The following is an 18829-nucleotide window of genomic DNA, read 5'->3' as shown; positions in this document are numbered from 1 at the left end:
TTTTTTTTTTTTGCCTTCAGTAGATCCTGTAATTTCAGCTTAAAAAGAAGATGATCCAAAGGCAAAGAGCTTTCCACGTAAGTGAAAAAATTATGTTCGTTTAAGTCTTAAAACAGGTCTTTAATTCAATATAAAAACTTTTTCTTTCCAGTATTTAATTTGGTCAACTTCACTTCTTCATAATAATCAAATTTAAAGCCTTAGCCATAATTAAACATTACTCTCTATCTATTTCAAAACAATATAAAAGGTCAAATATAGATAAAGTAATGTTATGTATCGTTGCTCATATCATAAAAACCTAGTCTTGTATTGTATTATAATATTATCTCATGATCGCAAGGTTCTATCTGACGTGTTGACACATATGTGATAATTGGCAAAAACTGCTTATTAACATTTCCTCAAAAGGAAGATTAGAAGAGAAATGTATGTTCAATAACACTTTGGTCTTCCTGATCTATACTGCTAGGTTGTCCCTCCCCTAGGGAACAGCTTATCAAGTGGTACTTGATAATTATCTCAGAAATCTGAAAATGTCAGATACGATCTTTGGGCATAACAGGGATGATTGGGAACCTACAAGATACTTTGTAGGTAGTCTCAGGACAAGGGATCGAATCGAGGCAATATTTTTTATAGAGGAGATAGGCCTATAAGGTGGATTGTATCCTTCAAGACCTAGTTATCTTGAAATTGTAGAAGGAAAAGCTTGATAATTAAAAAGTAATGACTCTTGAGCCTGATAAAAAAAGTAGTTTGAATAAAAAGAGCAAGGAAGGCTTATGGTCGGTAATTTAATGATTGAAAGGTATTTGGGTTGATAAATCCGAGTCGGCTTACTTTATGATATCCGTGATTGCATAAAACCACTCTCATCTCAGTTTAATTGAAAAGGAAAGGAAAAGTTATGGACTGTAAGAAACAACTGTTCCGATCAAGAGGTATTTGACTTGACAAGCTGATTTGGGTGGTTTTATGAGATCCGTGATTGCATAAAACGACTCATACTCGAAATAAAAGTAAATAAAAGTCTTATTAGAAAGATGGAGGGAGAACTATGGCCCGTAAGAAATAACTGTTCTGATCAAGTGTCTTTGAGTTGATAAGACTGAGGTGGGCTTTTTTTAAGAGATATGTGGTTTACAAAACAACTGAAGCCTATTCTTGAAAGACAAACCAGGTCTATGGTCATATAAAAGTGCAGACCTCTGCAAATGATGAAATTTTGGTTGGTGATCTTGCAGTTCTCTAATTAGCTATTAACGTCGAATGATATTGTCCATTAGTAGATACTTGACAAAGATCTTATGCTTGGGAATAGGACTCTGGACCCACCAGCGAACAATTAGCCTTATAGAATCATATTAAGAGGATACTTCACAATAAAGAATATAAGCATATTCTCAGTGAGCCATCAACTTTTCAATATCTTTGCTCTTTCAAGTGTTATCAATATATTGTTCTTTGCAGGACAAATTGTTCTACCTCCTGGAACTAATTTAACAGAACAGCAAAAGCAGGCTTTGATACAGCAGCAATTGCAGATACAGCAGCAACAAGCTGCTGCTCGTGCTGGCGCTCAAGGTCAACAATTCCAGGGATTGCAGGCTCAAAACCAAGGCAATGCACAGAATCAGGGGCAGCAGCAACAAAATGCTGCTCCTGTGTCAACCCAAATTCCTGCAACTGGAGCCCCCATCGCAATTTTCGCAGCAGGTTAGTCTTGTCATCTTATGTTTTGTGGCCCTCCTAATGGCAAAAACAGTATCTCGTGGAGCCTTAGCTTTTAGTAGAAGAGATTTTTATAAAGCCAACTACCGAGTCCGCTTAACATAATAAGTATTTTCTTTATTGCAGTTCTAAAACATTTTTGTGTGTGATTAAGTTGAAATTGGGTACTTGACCCCCCCCCCAAAAAAAAAAACTGCAAAACCAATTGTTGTGCCTCAAGAAACTAAACATTCTTAGTAATGAGCAATCAAATGAGGTCATTTACGCTCGTATAGAACGGTTGGACTTTATTGGTAAAATTAGACAATGTGTACAGAATTCCACCCATACAAAGATCTCGTAAACTCCTCTCAGCGTAACCCAAGTCTTGTGAATTAAATATAGTAAAACTCAACCAAGGTGAAATGCAAGTCAGTGAAGCTCAAGCCGACAAGATTGAGGTGCACAAAGTGTACCAATGTACAAAGGCTAGGGGTAAAAGACCCATGAGTGTTTTTGCTGCTGTGCTATTATTCTATTGTATTTTTTAGTGTGTTTTCAATATAAAATGGCCAAATAACAGAAAATTTTCGGAGGAAAGCTTAATAACTAGTTATTTGATTTGGTAAAAGTTGTAAGAGATTTAAGTAAAACTTCAAATTCGCTCTGTATCGAAGCAGGCAACAAGAAGAATTATTTAAACTACTAGCAACCATAGTTTTGACGGCAAAATTAGAGCTGCATACTCAGACGAGGTCAAAACTTGACGGCGGAGGGGGGGGGGGTGTTTGAGTTTGTCCCAATAGTTTTCAGATTTTTATTGCATTTTCCTTTATTTTGCATGTAATATTCGCTTTTTTGACGTTTTTTCTTAGTTTTCCCCCCTCCTCCGCAGATAAGTTTTAGCGCACGTAAACGACCTCGACATATTCTTTCTTTATACGGCCGTATGTGGAATGCGTCAAACAGTGCTCCTATCCCCTTCAAGCAATTTATGTCTGCTATTCCATTATTTTTTTTTGTCAAATAATTGACAAGTAGCGAGTCTAAAACTGGGAAGGCATTATGCTACTTTAAAATAGAAGAAAAAAAGGACTTTAAGATTTATTTGTATTATTTTGTATAGTTTTATTGATTTTCTTTTTAGAATTAAAAATAACAAAAAACTTTGCAGTTGGACTGGAACTTTACTAAGTCTTCCCCAAATATTCAAGCTCTTATTTATTTTTTAGAATTTCATATTGTTTTTAAATTTTAATTCAGTTTGTAGGAATCTTTCTAGTATTGTCAAAAAACCAAAAAAAAAAAAAAACCAAAAGGGAATGATTTTCATCTTCTTAAAAGGTTTGCTAATTTTTATCCTGATTGAAGCATTTTGTTTGTTATCTTTCTTTCTGTCCTGAAAAGTAGTCTGCTGGCAAAGGACTAGATTTTCCGAAAATTGGCAAATGCAAAGGACTTTACGCTAAGCAGTGCATAATAGGTTGTTAAGAGTGGCAAATTTGATAGAAAACTCAAAAGAATATGACATTGAAAGATTTAAATAACCCTAGAAAACCGTAAAACTTTTAAATTTTTCAAACTCGAATAAATTAGACAGTTTGGGAGGTCGAATGTAATCAGATAGCTTAGTATTAAAATTAAACGGCCGAGTGAAATTAATATTTTGAAAAAAGATAAAGTTGCCACGGCTAGTTGGAGGAAAAAGCCAAGGCAGATAGTCTGAGTGAGAGGTAAAGCGGTTATAAACCTTTTGAAGATTTTATAAAAATGATATCATTTTCACTTGTTGAAAGATAGCCTATCATCCATCCATCATAGGGTAAAACTAAGGGATGATCGAGATTTTTGGGTTAATTCATGACGGACGATGTCCGCTGGACTTGTATGCAAAACAAGGGACTGGATTAGTTTGGACTCACAGGCGAACAAGTGATCCCAGGCCTAATACGCCTGCTCGCTTAAAGTCTCTGGCTGGCTACCATGTTTTGGGATTGAAACGTGACTGGCAAGTACCCTGAATTCGCAGGCAAACGTGAAAAAAAAAACTTAGAATGTTTCTCAGAAGTAGATACCCTTTGTGAAAATGGTTTAGAATAGTTTTTTTCTAACAACATTGGCTCATCAATTTAAAGCCGAGTCTTTTTTGCAAAATTATATTTGTATACAAAACTTTTCCAGACTGAAAAGGAAATTATTTATGTAGAGCCTGTATAATTATTTATATAGAGTCTTAAAAAATCTACCACAGGGTTACCTTGACTGGGCTCGTTTAAGTTTCAAACTTTAAAATCGAAAAACAAAAAAAGAAATATTATTACTACTTTTAGGACCACTTTTGTTTCTAATTGTGGCCAGTTGCCTTATGATATGAGTAAATTTATTTATGGAAAATTCAAAGTGACTCATCAGCACTCAACTTGTTAATCAAATATCCTTGTCATTAGCTTATTAATATACCCTCCTCTCATACTTAGTCCTCTTATGCTTCTCCATCTGCAAGGAATTTTTAATATAACTTTAGTTTCAATATCGTCATTATGTGAAATGTGTTTTTTTTTAGATTCCAATAAGAATTTTTCTGTTTGGTAAATGTGCTGCACCCCTGTCAAATGCGCCCCAAACCATAATTTTACTGATTGTTAATGTGTTTGAATTATCTAGTTAACCATACTCTTACGCTACTTTTTTCTTTCAATTCCAGGGTATAGGCTTACTTAATGCCCCAGAAGGGACAGTAAGTCCCTTCTGCACAAAGTACAGACCCTTAAAAACCCTACCATAGGATTACCTGTTTGGGATCGTTTTAATTTTTAACAAAAGTTGCCCTAAAAATTTTGACCTTCTCGTGTAATTTTTTCAATTTTTCTCTTTCTTTTTTATTTATTGTATGGTAACCCCTACAAGAATCCCCTAAAATATGATCTAAAATACCCATATTAATGTGGTTCTAACCTTAATTTCCCCTTGTGATGGCATTTAGTTTGTAATGTGACATCTTAGTATGCTTTATTGTATGCAGTATAGCATACTTTGCATTGAACTACAGTATGCATTACGGTATATGGATAACGTGTTGTAATGAGTTGCCATCACTGTCAAGTCAAAGAATGTTTAGAGGCTAGATTTTATATTTTTGTAGTCACTACGTTACTCACTGGTAACAGAGGTCGCTACCTTTTAGGAGACTGAGTTACCATATACCCCGTAAACCTTACTGTAAGTTTACCTTACAAAGTAGAAAAGCAACTTATGTTTGTTTAAATAAAAATTTATTTGATGATATAGAGTAAAAATGAATGATAGATTTTAACAGACAGGTATGCTGGATTCTTTTCTTTGAGGGAGGGGAGAATAATAAGGAAAAATTGTATTTGGCAATTCAGGTTAGGTTATCTAAATATTTATTTAGTTTTTGGGTGCGGTAGGCTTTGTCGAAGTATCTCCCATCCTGAACACATATCCAAAACTGGTTTTGAGTATTGTAGCCATAAATAATACGACACTATTATATAGGCAGGATAAAGTTCTGTATTTAATCACAACCAACACCAATCTCCCACTTGGCAATAGTAATTTTGAGGTGCGTTCATTAAGGTCTAGATATTGCTTATGGTAATCATATGCATCTGAGTGGAAAAGAAAGATCCTCGTGGAAAATTGTCTGGGGGTTGCCGTGGGTACTGCAAGTTGGACATGTTGGACAAGTTTGTTGTAGACTAAAGTGTGTTGGACACCATGCAGTCCTTTATTTTCATTGAACAATGATAATTTTAGTTTAACACATGAGACGCTTTCGGAAGGCTGTTGGATGTGGTAGTATTATGGCCAGGGAAAATTACGGAGAAATCAAGTGATGGCCATGTTTCGTCATATGTATTAAATGGCTAACATTTGCTGAATTTTTGGTCATCTTCTTCTTTTTCAGGTACAACGTATGTCGATACCTCAGCAAATCTTACGTCAGGTAGTTAATAATCAGGAAAATCAGGTCATTCGCGTTTCACTTCCACAACAACAGCAACAACCCTCCGTAGTGCAGCAGAAAGTTGTACAGCAGGTTCAGTTGCCACTAAATACGCATCAGAATGTTACCCAGCAACATGTGCAGATCCAGCAACAACAGGTTCAAAATCAGCAACAATTGGTGCAAAATCAACCACAACAGTTACAAAACCAGCAACAACAGGTTCAAAATCAGCAACAACAGGCGCAAAATCAGCAAAAACAGGCGCAAAATCAGCAACAACAGGCGCAAAATCAGCAGCAACAGGTTTTGGCTCAACAATCAGCTATGCAACAGCAAATTGCAGTTGATGTAAGTACCGTAAAACGTTGCCGCCAGGTTGGATCATTTTCAACCAATTAGGACTCTAAAAACTGGTTTTTAAAAAAATAGAGATATATTATCCCTGACCGTAGGACAGGTATCTGACGGAAAGATCGTTTAAAATTGAACATCTGGTAATTTACATCCCTTCATACATCTAGATAGGGGCACTTTTCATGAGACTTTATTTTCAAGCCTATATGTTTTCATATGCTTACCTGAATAGATACTAGGTATTATTGGAAAATCATTCAAAACTTGAGCTAGTATAACCATAATTAGTGGGAAAGAAGTGTCGTTTCTCCCAAGAAACATACTTAAATACGTGTAACTCCGAATACAATCTGAATGACGGGTGTCACTTCATACATCTAGATACGGGAACTTTCATGGGACTCAATTTTCAATTTTTTTGCCCTTGTTTGTGGCACAGGTGAAATAGGGCACGGAGCACTCGAAAATTCACGCGGCCTGTTGTTTATTGTAAATGATTACGCTCATTAGCCACTACAAAGTTTAACCAAGGGCATTCTCACCATCAAAACTGTCTCAAATCTTAGTCATCATTTTGTTAAAAAAATATTTTATTCTAAATATTATGTTTTTTTTAACTTCAAAAGGCAGTAGATATAGTCATTTCCTTTAAAATAAGTCTTTAATCAGCTCTCTATGATATTTTATTACCTCGCTAGCAGCGGAGAAGGGAAAAAAGAAAATAATAAGAGGACACATAAGTGCTTTCCATGTAAAAAAAAAAGTGATTTTCCTTGTTGTTCAAGCCAAAGGACTATGAGTTCCGTGTATAGGGTTTTTCGCCATGACCCTTGCATTGTTGTACTTTTTATTTCGACCCCATCTGATTTTAAAATAATTAATTTCATTTTACTGTTGGCCGAGGCTCGTCCTATAATAGGTTGCATCTACTGCTGCAACCATGATTACAAAGATTTCAAAACGTAAGCAAATTCAAGTGAATAATCAACAAATCAAGTCAAAAATCAAAATTATAATAAAACTTAACCAAAGCCATCCTAGCCATAAAAAGATTATCATCTTAATATTGGTTATACTTACAATTATTTCAGTGCTTCACCCAATTCCTCTTAATTATCAAGCATCCTAAACAGTAACAATTTATATCAATTATCAAAATTGTTTCAAGTGCCAGTGGTCATTACAGTTATTGTGAAATTTAACCAAATTCATTTTAGTCATACAAAGACCTAAGTCATGAAAAAAAAAAAAAAAAAAATCAGTTTCCACTTACGATCGAATTAGGTTCACACTCAGGCTTTTTCATAAACTCATGAGCCAGAGCTCCTTGGTCTAAAAGAACTTCCAAGAATAGTTTCTAAAAGAACTCGTTGAACAAAGACCCATTCTTGTCCTAAAAACCATTTGAGATGTCCATAATGAATAAATTAAAAGGGGGAATACGAAAATTGAAGTGATTTCCGCAGTGTACATCGTAAATTGAAATCAGAATATAGTAACATTGGGGTATTATGTCGATCCTGATCAATGTTCATTAAATGTGTCTAAGCACGTGGAAGTCTAGTTGTTAATAAAAAATTATGAAATTTAAAATTTTATTTAAATGAGTTTAAGTAAATTTGTATAATGTGACAACAATACCCTCAGATTTGTAAATCAATAACCCCAAAATGCTGAAATACCAGCTTTGGTGAAAATCAAACACTATTTCTGTAATTTCCACTTACTGATATAGGTCTTCTTGTGTTGCAACATTTTCCTTAGATAACTATCAAATATTACAATAAATCCTTAAATACCAGCCTTGAGGAAAACCAAACACTACGTTGGAAATTTTTACTTAATATCCTATAATTTGTTTACTAAATAAATTTACATTCTAGAGATGTGTCTAAGCACACGACAGAATTGTTGTTACTGAAGCATGGTAGCCTTCTTTTTTGCAGACTTATCTTCATCTACTTCTTTCATCTTCTTTAGGCAACAGAAAATGTATTTTAATTAACTTGAGATAAAAGCAAAGATTAAATTCGGATATTTGAGTAGCATGAGGTAATTTTCTTGTTGAAGTTTTGGCGCTACAGAAAGAAGAGAAGGATATTCAGCGTTCTTTAGGCTGCTCATTTACTTGTATTTTTGTCAATGAAGTTAACTGTGAGGTCCCTATACTGCTCTTCATTTATTGCCAGTATATTTATCCAGAAAATTGCTTAGACTGGAGATGTGACATTTGGAGGAGAGTTCTAGAAGTGTCAATCCGCGAAAATACAGGAAGAAGGGAGCAGAATGTGTCTGTCAAAGTCGGAAGGAAGGAGCGGGGAATTTAGTTATTTTCGGGTTCTTTTCAATGAAGATACCGATTTTTTTTTTTTTTTAATGAAAAGACAAAACTTATATTTTTCATGAAAATACGAAAAGTTATTTTTCAAAATCGACGGGGGGGGGAGTAGTTGCTGACCTTACCCTTACCCCAAATAGTACCGCTGAAGCGGACCCTCTCCCCGAATATATTCAGTCAGTTGCAAACATGTGTAACCCACACCAAAGGATAGTCGAATTAACTTCATAAAATGTTAGAACAATATTCATATGTCAAATTAGATAAGTCAACAGAATTATAGGGGGCCTAGTCACTTTGGTAACTTTGACTATGTAGGTTCATTTGAATTACAAGTTTGCGTTCGGTACTATTTGATGGTAAGAATTTATTAAATTTTCTTTTAAAAACACCAAACTTGGCTAAACAATGGAAGACCAAACTTGGAAACAATGATTAGCACACAGTATCTCCTTTAATCTACAATATTTTGAGACGCGGGGTGAAAATTGGTTTCCTCAAAAAGAAATGTGTATCACTTGTTCTTTCAATAAGTAAGAAATGAGTAATAGCTATTGCTACGAATGACAGTGAGTATTTTACTAATGAGATCGCTATGAATAATTGTGAGTAATGAGTAGAGATGAGTAAACTGAAAAGGGACTGGACTGGATTATCCAGAAGGTGCCTGTCAGTATTAGCCGAACAGTTCTTATGGTCCGTTATATTGTGATGTTAGATCTGATATCCCCACCAAAAATTGACATTAAAAAAAAAAAAATCGGATCCACTTCCCTCATGAAAATGCAACTAATTTGGTTGAGATTTCTTTTGTCTTCAAGTTCTGTTGAGATTCTGTAGGGAAGTTCTGTGTATGTTATTCTTCTGATCTCCTACGTTTTAGTATATTAGCGGAAGACGAATGTTTTGCTATTGCTTCATAATTTAGACTCAGTTCTATGCACTTTCGAGTTAAATTTTTGAAATTCGGTGTACAAGTTTGTTTATATTAAAATAAGTTTGAAATTGGTTGAAAAAAAATACCGCTCCTATTTTGGGGCCGGTTTAGATCCTAGTTTTAGAGAAATTCTAAATAATTTAGTAATTTTAGCTCAATCTGAGACTAATAGATTCAATTACATACGTACCTTCTTCCTTTAAGAACTTTTTTCGTTCGTTTTTCAAACTTTTTAGAGCTTTTTTTGTAGTTTTGGAAAAGTTATCCGTTTTCTGCTATAACAGTTTCACAGTTAAGTGCGCTCAAACTTAACACTTGTGCAAAGTGAATTGTGGGGGGGGGGGAGAAGACCCTGTTTATGGTAGGTTTCTGTTTGGTCCAAGTTTGAAATCTTATATAAGATAATATCTGCAGGTTTCAAGTATCAATTCCTTCAGTCAAGTATCAATTCTTTTTATATTTTGCATGTAAAATTTTGCAAATAAATATTTTTCAGCTGTTTGTTGTCACATATGGGAATGGCTTCCCCTTGATTTTCAGCTTTTGACTGTATAGTTTTCTTTTTTTTTTACTTCACTTTTACTTTTGTTTATAGTGGGCCACAAATTATCGATGAATCTCTCATGCACCGTTCAAGCAATAGTTGGCGTTAAAAAGGACCTGACTGATTAGATTATATAAATGAGGAAATAAGAATACCTTTCCTTTTTGATTTCAGCCGAATGGAAATCCACTCGTTAATCCAAAAACGAAAACTGCTCTTGCCACCTTACTCACGAGCCGCCTACAGACTACACAAGTAGTATCGCCATCGCCCCCGCTGCCCCAGTTGTCTCCTACTATTCAAAGTTCTCTTCCTGATCAAAGAGCTCCATCTGTACAGGCAACTTTTTTAACTAAGCCTAGCAACCAACCTATGACCCCGCAACAGCAAGAACAGTACATGAATCAGCAGCTTCAGAAGCGGCAGCAGGCTGCAGCACAGCTTATGAGTCAGCAGTCGGTGTTGAGTAAAACACCAGTGGCTGTTGCTAGTGTCCAACCACCAGGAACTCAGCAATCAAAAGGTACTTGTTACTTTTGCACTTTAAATTAATTCCTACTAGTCTGACTTAATATTTTGAGTGGGTTAGGACATTTTTCAAGAAAGGAGTCTTTTTCTTATGTTTCCATATTGTACCGATAGACGTCCGATCCCTTTTCATATGTTTTGATGTAGCCGAGCGTGTAGCCCACTAGGCTTTCTGAATAGGAAAATCATTATAACTGTTCCTTGAAATTATGAAATGAATACATAAGTAAAATTATGTTCAATCGAAATCCCCTCGCCCCTACCGAAATAAAGTAAACCGTATCCAAAATGGAACTATGGCTGCTGTCTGTTTATACCTCTGTTCGGGCTTCTACTCCTTTCTCTTGTGTCCTAGCCAGTACGTGTCCAGTTTTGATTTACTTTATTCAGTTCTTTATTCAGTTTACTTACAGTTCGGTACGTACCCAGTTTTAACTCTGTGCTATGTTAGTTTTAACAATTAAAAGAAAATAATTGTGAGTTTTCATTCCTGATTCGTAAAGTGATTCAGTCTTAGTTTCCCTCATAATCTTCGTAATAAAAAAAAAACTATAATCCTCGTAATACAAAAAAAAATCATATTGAAATTTTGCACCTTCTAAAATGTCACGTTTCTATCCTGTAATGGTGAATTATATTGTGTGGAATATGATGCCTGAGTCAGCCCGAAGGTGCCATTCTTTTAGGCTGTTAAAAAAATTGTTGAACAATTTTGGCCTCTTAGAAGTTATTTTGTTTTCTTATTTTATTATGTTTCAAGTGCAGGATTTGTCGGAGTCTATTTACTATATTTAATTTATTTGATATATCTAATCTATTTAATTTTTGTTTTCTATGAAAAATTTTTTTTATCTCTTCTTTCTGTAAGTATAGGCTAAAGAGCTTCTGAGGGATACTTTATGTGTATTTCATCACAACTAAATCTTGTCTTAAGTAAATTATGATCCATTATGATGTTGTCAAACAATAGGTAGTTATTATCATCAAGATTTTGAATTCAAGAGAAGTTTGTCATTGCTTCTAGTAGTATCTAGTTAGTCTGTTCGGTTTCCTTTCAGCGATGGTTGCACGATTCAGGTTTGGGGAGGATCAAACTGTAGCTATAAATGATAGAAAACAAAACAGGTTTGGGGAGAGATGAATCAGCTTGTAAAGCTTCTGGGCCTTATGTAGCTATGAATCATAGAAATCTAAACAGGTTTGGGAAGGATCAAACCGTTAATTTAGAGAGAGGAACCAGCCTATGAAGCTTCTGGGTCTTATATAGTTATAAATTGTAGAACACTAAACAGGTTTGAGGAGAGAGGAATCAGCTCGTAAAGCTTCTGGGCCTTACGTAGCTATAAATGGTAGAGAACTAAACAGGTTTTGGGAGGATCAAACTGTTAATTTGGGGAGAGAAGAATCTCCCTATGAAGCTTCTGGGCCTTAAACAGCTATAAATCATGGAAAACTAAAAAGTTTACATCTAAAAGTGTATATAATTTAATGTATTTAAGAAAACTAAAAAGTTTGTGAACGAAAAGATTTATCTCTAACCGATTCGGGGCTACAAACCAATGATCACGAGAGGAAAGAAGTAGTTATGTTGTAGTAATTATATGCAAGTTGTGCACGGTATGACAGCGATACTAAACAGTCGAACGTCACTTAGAATAGACCTAATCAACCTGAAAAAGTGTGTTCCATGCCCAATCATCACGAATTTTTAAGGTTTTTTTTAAGACAACAGATAAAACAAAATTTCAGTCAATTCATATTACTGTAATTGAAGATTGATTGGTAAGTGAGGAATTTAATATTTAAACACTTGCCCATTTTATGCTTTGTAAGTATTTCAGGGTCGATTTTTGCTTTTGGTTACTATTTAATGATAATCAATTATTATTAATTGAATTCTGGAATACTCTAAGTAGAGAACTGCTGTACCTAGATCAGTCAATAAATAATTTAATAAAATAAATAAATAATAAAGTGTTGTTTGGTCAAATATTTAAGATGCATCTGAAGTAATAGAAAAGTACAGGCTATTTGGCTGGGACATTTCAATGGCGTCAAGCGGAGGCATGTCAACTTGTGGAAAGTCTTCAAAATCGTAGGATATGTCATTGGTAGGCGGCGCCATTATGGATGGGCCGTATATGTAATCAACGTCTTCATAGTTGTAATGAAGCGTTTGAGGGTATCCCAAGGATGATACAATCAGAAGTCCAAGAAGAATCAAAAGGCCAATAACGTTGCTCATATCCATGTCTGAAAAAAAAATTATATTATACATAAGAATAAATGAACTAATTTACATTTAAGAACATAATGAACATTTACTAATTTACAGAAGTATAATTACTTATGCTGGCAAGTTAAGACTAATGTCTTAACTTAAACCCAACCTTGGAGAAGCTCCCTGGGCCCCGTATTGTGAAGCATAGCATCAATCCACTGTGCTACCTTAGGGCTTACAACGAATACTGCTGCAAAAGTAACTGCAGCACCGAGCCGCCTGAGGGCACCACAGCTGCGCATGCTCTGCCTCCGTCCCAGTCTATTCGAAGTCTTTCTCTTTGCACCCTCCCAAGAAGTTCCTATCTCCCTTAAATCTTTTCTTGTGACATCTTACCACCGTATTGGGGAACGACGTGCTTTTTGTTTTGCCCTAGACGGTTGGCCGACGTGGGTAATCTTTGGCAATATATCATGCTTTTTCTGCAAAACGTGTCCTAACCATATCATGCTTTCTCTCATTATAGCCTTAGAAAGTGGGATTGAACCACATTTTTATACAGCTTATAGATATGATATGCTTACGCTTATTTCATAAGCATAATATTTGATTTTCTTTTGTCGTTTCACAATGACTTGATGTTTCACAAATAATGATGACAATTAATAGCCATTATAATGAATATCTTAAGATTAAATGTGAGTTAACTAATTCCTTGATGAAGATTTCCATGTTTGCTAGTTAACCCTTGGTTTTGATCAGATTCGTTACTACAATTCTCTACAGCGCCAAGCCGCCTGAGGCCAACACACGCTCCTTCTTAGTCCCAATTTATTTAAAGCCTTCTTCTTTACACATTCCCAGGAAGTTCCCATTTCCCCTAAATCTTTCCTTGCGAAATCCTAACCGAGTATGACCTGCGTTCCGTTTAGCACTAGTGGGCCGGCCAAAAAGGATAATCTTCGGCAATCTACCATTATTCATTCGCAGAACGTGTCCTAGCCCTCTCAATCTTTCTCTCGTTGTAGCCTTAGAAAGCAGGATTGAACTACACGTTTCGTTGGGCCTACTGTTTGGGATACGGTTAGCAAAAAGGCTAGACCTTTATCTGCTTTGTCTGTTAAAAAAGTCCTAGATCTCACCATTTCTGATCAAATCCCACTTTCAATGTTTTCACTTTGTTTCGGCTTTTATACATATATTTGATTCGGGGGGGGGGGGCTGTAATTCAATTTTTCCCCGGTATCACCAACCCTTGGAATGGCTCTGGTTTTCAGTTCTCAAACAGTTCGTGGTAACAAACTGTAAATAAGGAGCAACCCGGTTCAATAGTGACCTAAACTTTAAAAAACGGAATTTTGATACCAATAGGATTTTATGCTGATTTCAAATACGTCAAGTTTAGTCTTACCCATCGAAAGTTACTAGCCTGAAACATTTGCCTTATTTTATAAAAAAAAAGGGGGAAACGTCCCTAAAAGACATAGAATCTTTATGAAAATCATATCATCAGATTTAGCGTATGAGAGAACCCTACTGTGGAGGTTTCAAGCTCCTATCCGCAGAAATGTTGAATTTTGTATTTTTTTTTACCAGAAGAAAGATCACGGATGCGTGTTTGTTTGTTTTTTTGCTGAGGGGATCATAGTGACCAATGTTCCTAGAATACCGCGAGATAGCTCGTTCGAACGGAAATTAAGTTTTAGTGTCCTCTTTAAGTGCCTCTTCCTCAATACCTCGCTGTTTACGCTAAAGTTTGAATTTTGTCCCAATTCTTTTAGACCGACTTCTGAAACACTATGTTCGTTTTATCTGAACAATAAGAAGTTTCTTTCAAAGGCACTGGAAAAAAAAACTTTAACATAAAGAGCGAGGTGTTGGGGAGGAGGTAAGTTTTAATTTTGCTCCTTACTTTCAGTTGAAAACACTAGTTTTTGTATTTAATTTATAATGAGACCAGGTGAAAAAGATAAATGATAGTGCACGACGACCCCTCCGCGAAGTGTACATACAATTTTGTAATTCATTACGAGTTTACGGCCATTCAGAGGAATTGAATCAGTCTTGGTCAGGCATTAGAATATTTTATGAGGTAACTAACTTGATTTGAAAATTGTGTCAGGTGCAGCTAAAATTAATCTAATATGTTCGTTAGGGATGTCAAGGGCTCTGAATGTCTCGGCTGGTAACAGTGGGAATACATGAATTAATATCAGATTATGCTAAAACTTAGTGATAATGCTAAGTAATAGGACACATTGTTTAAAACAGTCGAATTTCCGTAATCGTTAATATTACTGAGGTGGGCAGAAAGCGTTGGCCTCTTCAGGTTTCCTCCTAATGATATTGAGGGTATAGCTAATTGGCATTGGGTGGATTTTCATCATTCATCCGGAACCTTAAGATTGTATAGCCTTATCCTTCGAATCACACTATTGGGTAATAATGTTTTTTTTACAATTTTTTTTTTTTAATTTTTAAGTTTATCAATAAATGTGTAAGTGCGGTTCAAATATCGAGTGATAGCTAATTCTTGGATCCATAGGAATATTTGTGTGAGTCAGTTTGGGTACATCTAGAGGTAGCAGGGACGATTTCCCCTCCCCTCAAGATTTGTTTGCCAATTTCCCTTGATTCCCGTGAATTGACTCCGCTGCCTAGAAACATAGTTGATATACTACTGAACACGGAGATTGACTATGGGGGAATTCTGTGTTGGTATTTCCTACAGTTCAAATTTGAGTTTTAAAATACTTTCGGAAGGCTAAATCTGAAAATCTCTAAAACATAAATAAAATGAGACCGAAAATTTCGAAATAAAAAGTACAAACACTTTGTGATATTTTAGTGTTGGTAGATGTGTCAATCATAAGTATAAATAGTCAGCGCTCTTTCTATTGAAGCAAAGGCATAGTAGCAAGAACGTATCCAGTTTTTTTGGGGGGAGGAGTACAAAAAACTTTATAAACGCATTAAAAACTTTTTTACATTGATTTTAATTACGTTTTTACGAGCCGGACAAATATTTCGAGGAGGGAAAGAGTCAACCTCCCTTTTTACGACCTTGTAGTAGCAACAGTTACCAAAAATAGATAATGCAAATGATTTAAAACGTTGAGAATCAACATTTTACCGAAGTCAAAAGTTAGGATATTTTTCACTTTTGGAAACCAAAATTGTAACCAGGGTTGTTATTACATAAAATTATAATAACAACTCGAGAAGTGATCTATTATATAAAACACACTCGAGAAATGTTGTTTTTTTGGGCAACAACCCCTTATCCTAGAAAAATAGAATTGCCAGTTCTTCGGTCCTTGACAAATCCCAAATGCTAATTTGAATTTCGATGATTATACACTATATTCTATCACTAACTTGGTCAAGAATCGAGTTAATAATGAACTCTTCTTTGTCTTTGAGACGGTCGAAGCTCCCAATTTAATAATTCACAAACGAGCTTCACAATTTTGATAATAAAGTATTCTATTGTCATCATATTTTGTTGTCACCAAACTTCACTTCTCGAGTGTGTTTATTATATTAGACAAGTACCAATGTCACACTAATGGGGTCGTATCCAGTATTTTGGTTGAGGGGGGAGTGGGGGGGTGCAAAAGAACGTTTTAAAGACTCATTAAAAATGTATTGAATATTCTTACAAACATAATCATAAATAAAATGTACCCAATGTGTAAAAACATTCATTCTTGTTCTCAAACACTCCTCTACAGACCTGGTCCGTACTTGGGTTAGACTCCACCTAGGGCCTCCTATGAATACCACCCTTTTTTATAAATCCATCTCTTAATTCTTTTTATATTTTTAAAATAATTTTTTTGTTTAGTTTGATTTGTAAGTAACTCTATCACACTCCCGGAATAAGCTTACACCTACGTAATGAGTGTGAATCTAGGGTAGTAGGTTATTTCAAGTATTGTATTACAAGCATTGAAATATTCAAATCTGCCTAAAACGCATCAATAAAAAAAATATCTTGGAAAAATTTGAAAGAAAAAAGTTTTAGCTGTAAATAATCATTTGGTCAAATTTAACAACTATAAATTTGTACGTTCGTGTGTCCGTGCTATCATCTATAACTTTATCACTTTTTTATCATTGCAACGCAGTAAAATCCCCTCATCCAGCAATGTATGAAGGCATTTTTAGGGGGGGGGGGGCCAATAAGAAAAGGTTTATGAGGGGATGGAGTAGAAATCAAACAGGTGACAATTATGTATGCAGTGATTTTTTTTCAGAAGAGTGGGATGGGGATATAATATAAATCCTTTTTCGTTTGAATAGTTTATTTTAATGTGTTCCAACATTTTGGAAAATTTAACGTTTTTATGAACCGAACAATCAGCTAGCAACGTGCGTAGGAATTGGTTAGAAGGGAAATAAGATTTTTAATTAAGATTTTGACTAAGATTTAATTAAGATTAAGATTAAATAAGATTTTGTTTTGAGGGGGAAGCAGAAAAAAATGATAATGGCTCAAATGAGAAGTGCACAGAAATTCAAGAAAATTTGATTTTTTTGGGGGGGGGGCAGGATCTGAGACTGCCCCTATTCTCAGTACTAACGGAAGAACAAAAAACAGTATTTAGCGGTAATAGAAAATCGATTCAAGTTAAAACGAAGGTAAGTCTAGAACTTTCTTGTTCCTGATTAGCACATGCTGTTTAAGAAGATCCGGAGCAAAATAGATCTTTTATTAGAGACTTGGGTGAGAACCACTAAAGCATGATATCCTTTTGAAACCAGGCTACGGACAGGGGGAAGGGGTGAAGAATAGCTGTGCAAGGAATACGCTGTATTTAACTGATATGGTTCAAGAACATATCCAGCACTTTTTGGGAGGCGGGGTATTTACAAGAAAAAAACTTTAGAAAAGGCACCAAAAATTTGTTTATGTTCATTTTTGTTATTTTTGCGAGTTGAACAAGCAATTCAAACCCTCCAACCTCCTTGAATACAGCCTTGGTCTGGTTTTAGTGCAATTGAATTTACGCAAAGGATTAAAAAGAAAAGACGTATATTACTTAACCCGGAAATCAAGTAAATATCGATCATTGCTATGTTATCAATTTGTTACTTGGTTGCAATGACACGTTTCAAGCTATTGAACTGTTGTCAACAAGGCTAGGGGTGTCGTTTGCGGGAGGGGCAGTTGCCATCAATGCCCCTTGACTATCCTGATATGGACCCATGTCCCCCCAATAAAAATGCCGGAGAATGGTCCCTGACAAGGAATGTGCAGGCTACATAAGTGAGGTTGAAGGTCTAACACTCCCGAAAACCCCTTTTTCTCATATCTACCTCTATAATTAATCTGTTTTCGTTACGAATTCTGTCCCCAAGAATCCTGAGTATTTGCCTGAATTCCAGGGTCCATTGACAGGAGGAGATTTAATTCTGTTAATTTGTTTAATTTACATTGTTTAGCAAATTTTATGCGTTTCAGAAATATCTTTGACTCAAGAAAAATCAAAAAGTGTATAGAAAACGTTTGGATACAGGCACGTGCATAGGGAATGGGGCCCCCGAAATCTCGTGATTTATGAAGGTATTCCCATGCTTTCTTTTTTTAATTTTTGGTGTTTTAGCTAACCCTTCGCCCCCTTCCTCCTGATACACTCAAAATTTTAAATGCAGGTATTCCTTTGGACGAATTGAATTTTATTTATTTTATTGTGTTTGTAAATCAACTATGCTTTTCTCATTTTCTTACACCTTTCTGCGCACATTCTCAGCAGGGGTATATGCAGAAAGAGGTGGCCAGGGCCCGTCACCTTGAATTTTTGGGCACTTATTAAAATTAGCAAATAAAACTTGTTTTTATTATGCCCCTTTCCCCAAAAAAAAACCTGCTTAGCCTAGCTAATATGTATTAACTTGCAGCTGGCTTTTTATAGTTCCAATTTTTCTACAAAGTTTGCAGTATTTATTGTGAATTCTATGGAACAATCTCGATTCTCCTCCCCCACCAAAAACAGTACTCGTGCTTAACAATAAAATAATGTACAAAAAGCAAGTCTCACCTTAAATATCCAAGGTTCTTTTCCACCTCTAACTCTACCTTAAACCAATCCTTTCCAATCACTTACTGACCAATTTATTAAAATTATCTTTACTTTTATAACCTTATTATTGAATAGTGACACTGGGGAAATAACAAGAGGCTAAAAACTTATTAATATTTATAAAAAATTTCAATTAGG

The 18829-nt window shown here is 35.2% G+C and overlaps 1 protein-coding gene and 1 long non-coding RNA gene across 2 annotated transcripts in view; one reads left to right on the top strand and one right to left on the bottom strand.

Annotated features, from left to right (window-relative positions):
• The window catches only part of LOC136041429 (PAX-interacting protein 1-like), a gene marked incomplete at its 3' end in the record, with an annotated part of 136936 nt that overhangs the window by 63746 nt on the left and 54361 nt on the right, over positions 1-18829 (top strand). The window contains 3 exon segments of the mRNA XM_065726100.1: positions 1474-1719; positions 5642-6031; positions 10031-10379. Of these exon segments, the coding sequence (XP_065582172.1) occupies positions 1627-1719; positions 5642-6031; positions 10031-10379 (832 nt within the window).
• LOC136041430 (uncharacterized) lies at positions 12319-18749 on the bottom strand. Its single transcript, XR_010621026.1, has 2 exons — positions 18650-18749; positions 12319-12637 (listed from the first exon to the last, which is right to left on the bottom strand). It is a non-coding gene; the product is annotated as an uncharacterized LOC136041430 (long non-coding RNA).

This window comes from Artemia franciscana, unplaced genomic scaffold (genome assembly GCF_032884065.1).
Source record: "Artemia franciscana unplaced genomic scaffold, ASM3288406v1 PGA_scaffold_218, whole genome shotgun sequence".
Taxonomy (NCBI): Eukaryota; Metazoa; Arthropoda; class Branchiopoda; order Anostraca; family Artemiidae; genus Artemia; species Artemia franciscana.
Note: the sequence above shows the minus strand (reverse complement) of the source record. Positions and strands in the feature narration are given on the sequence as shown.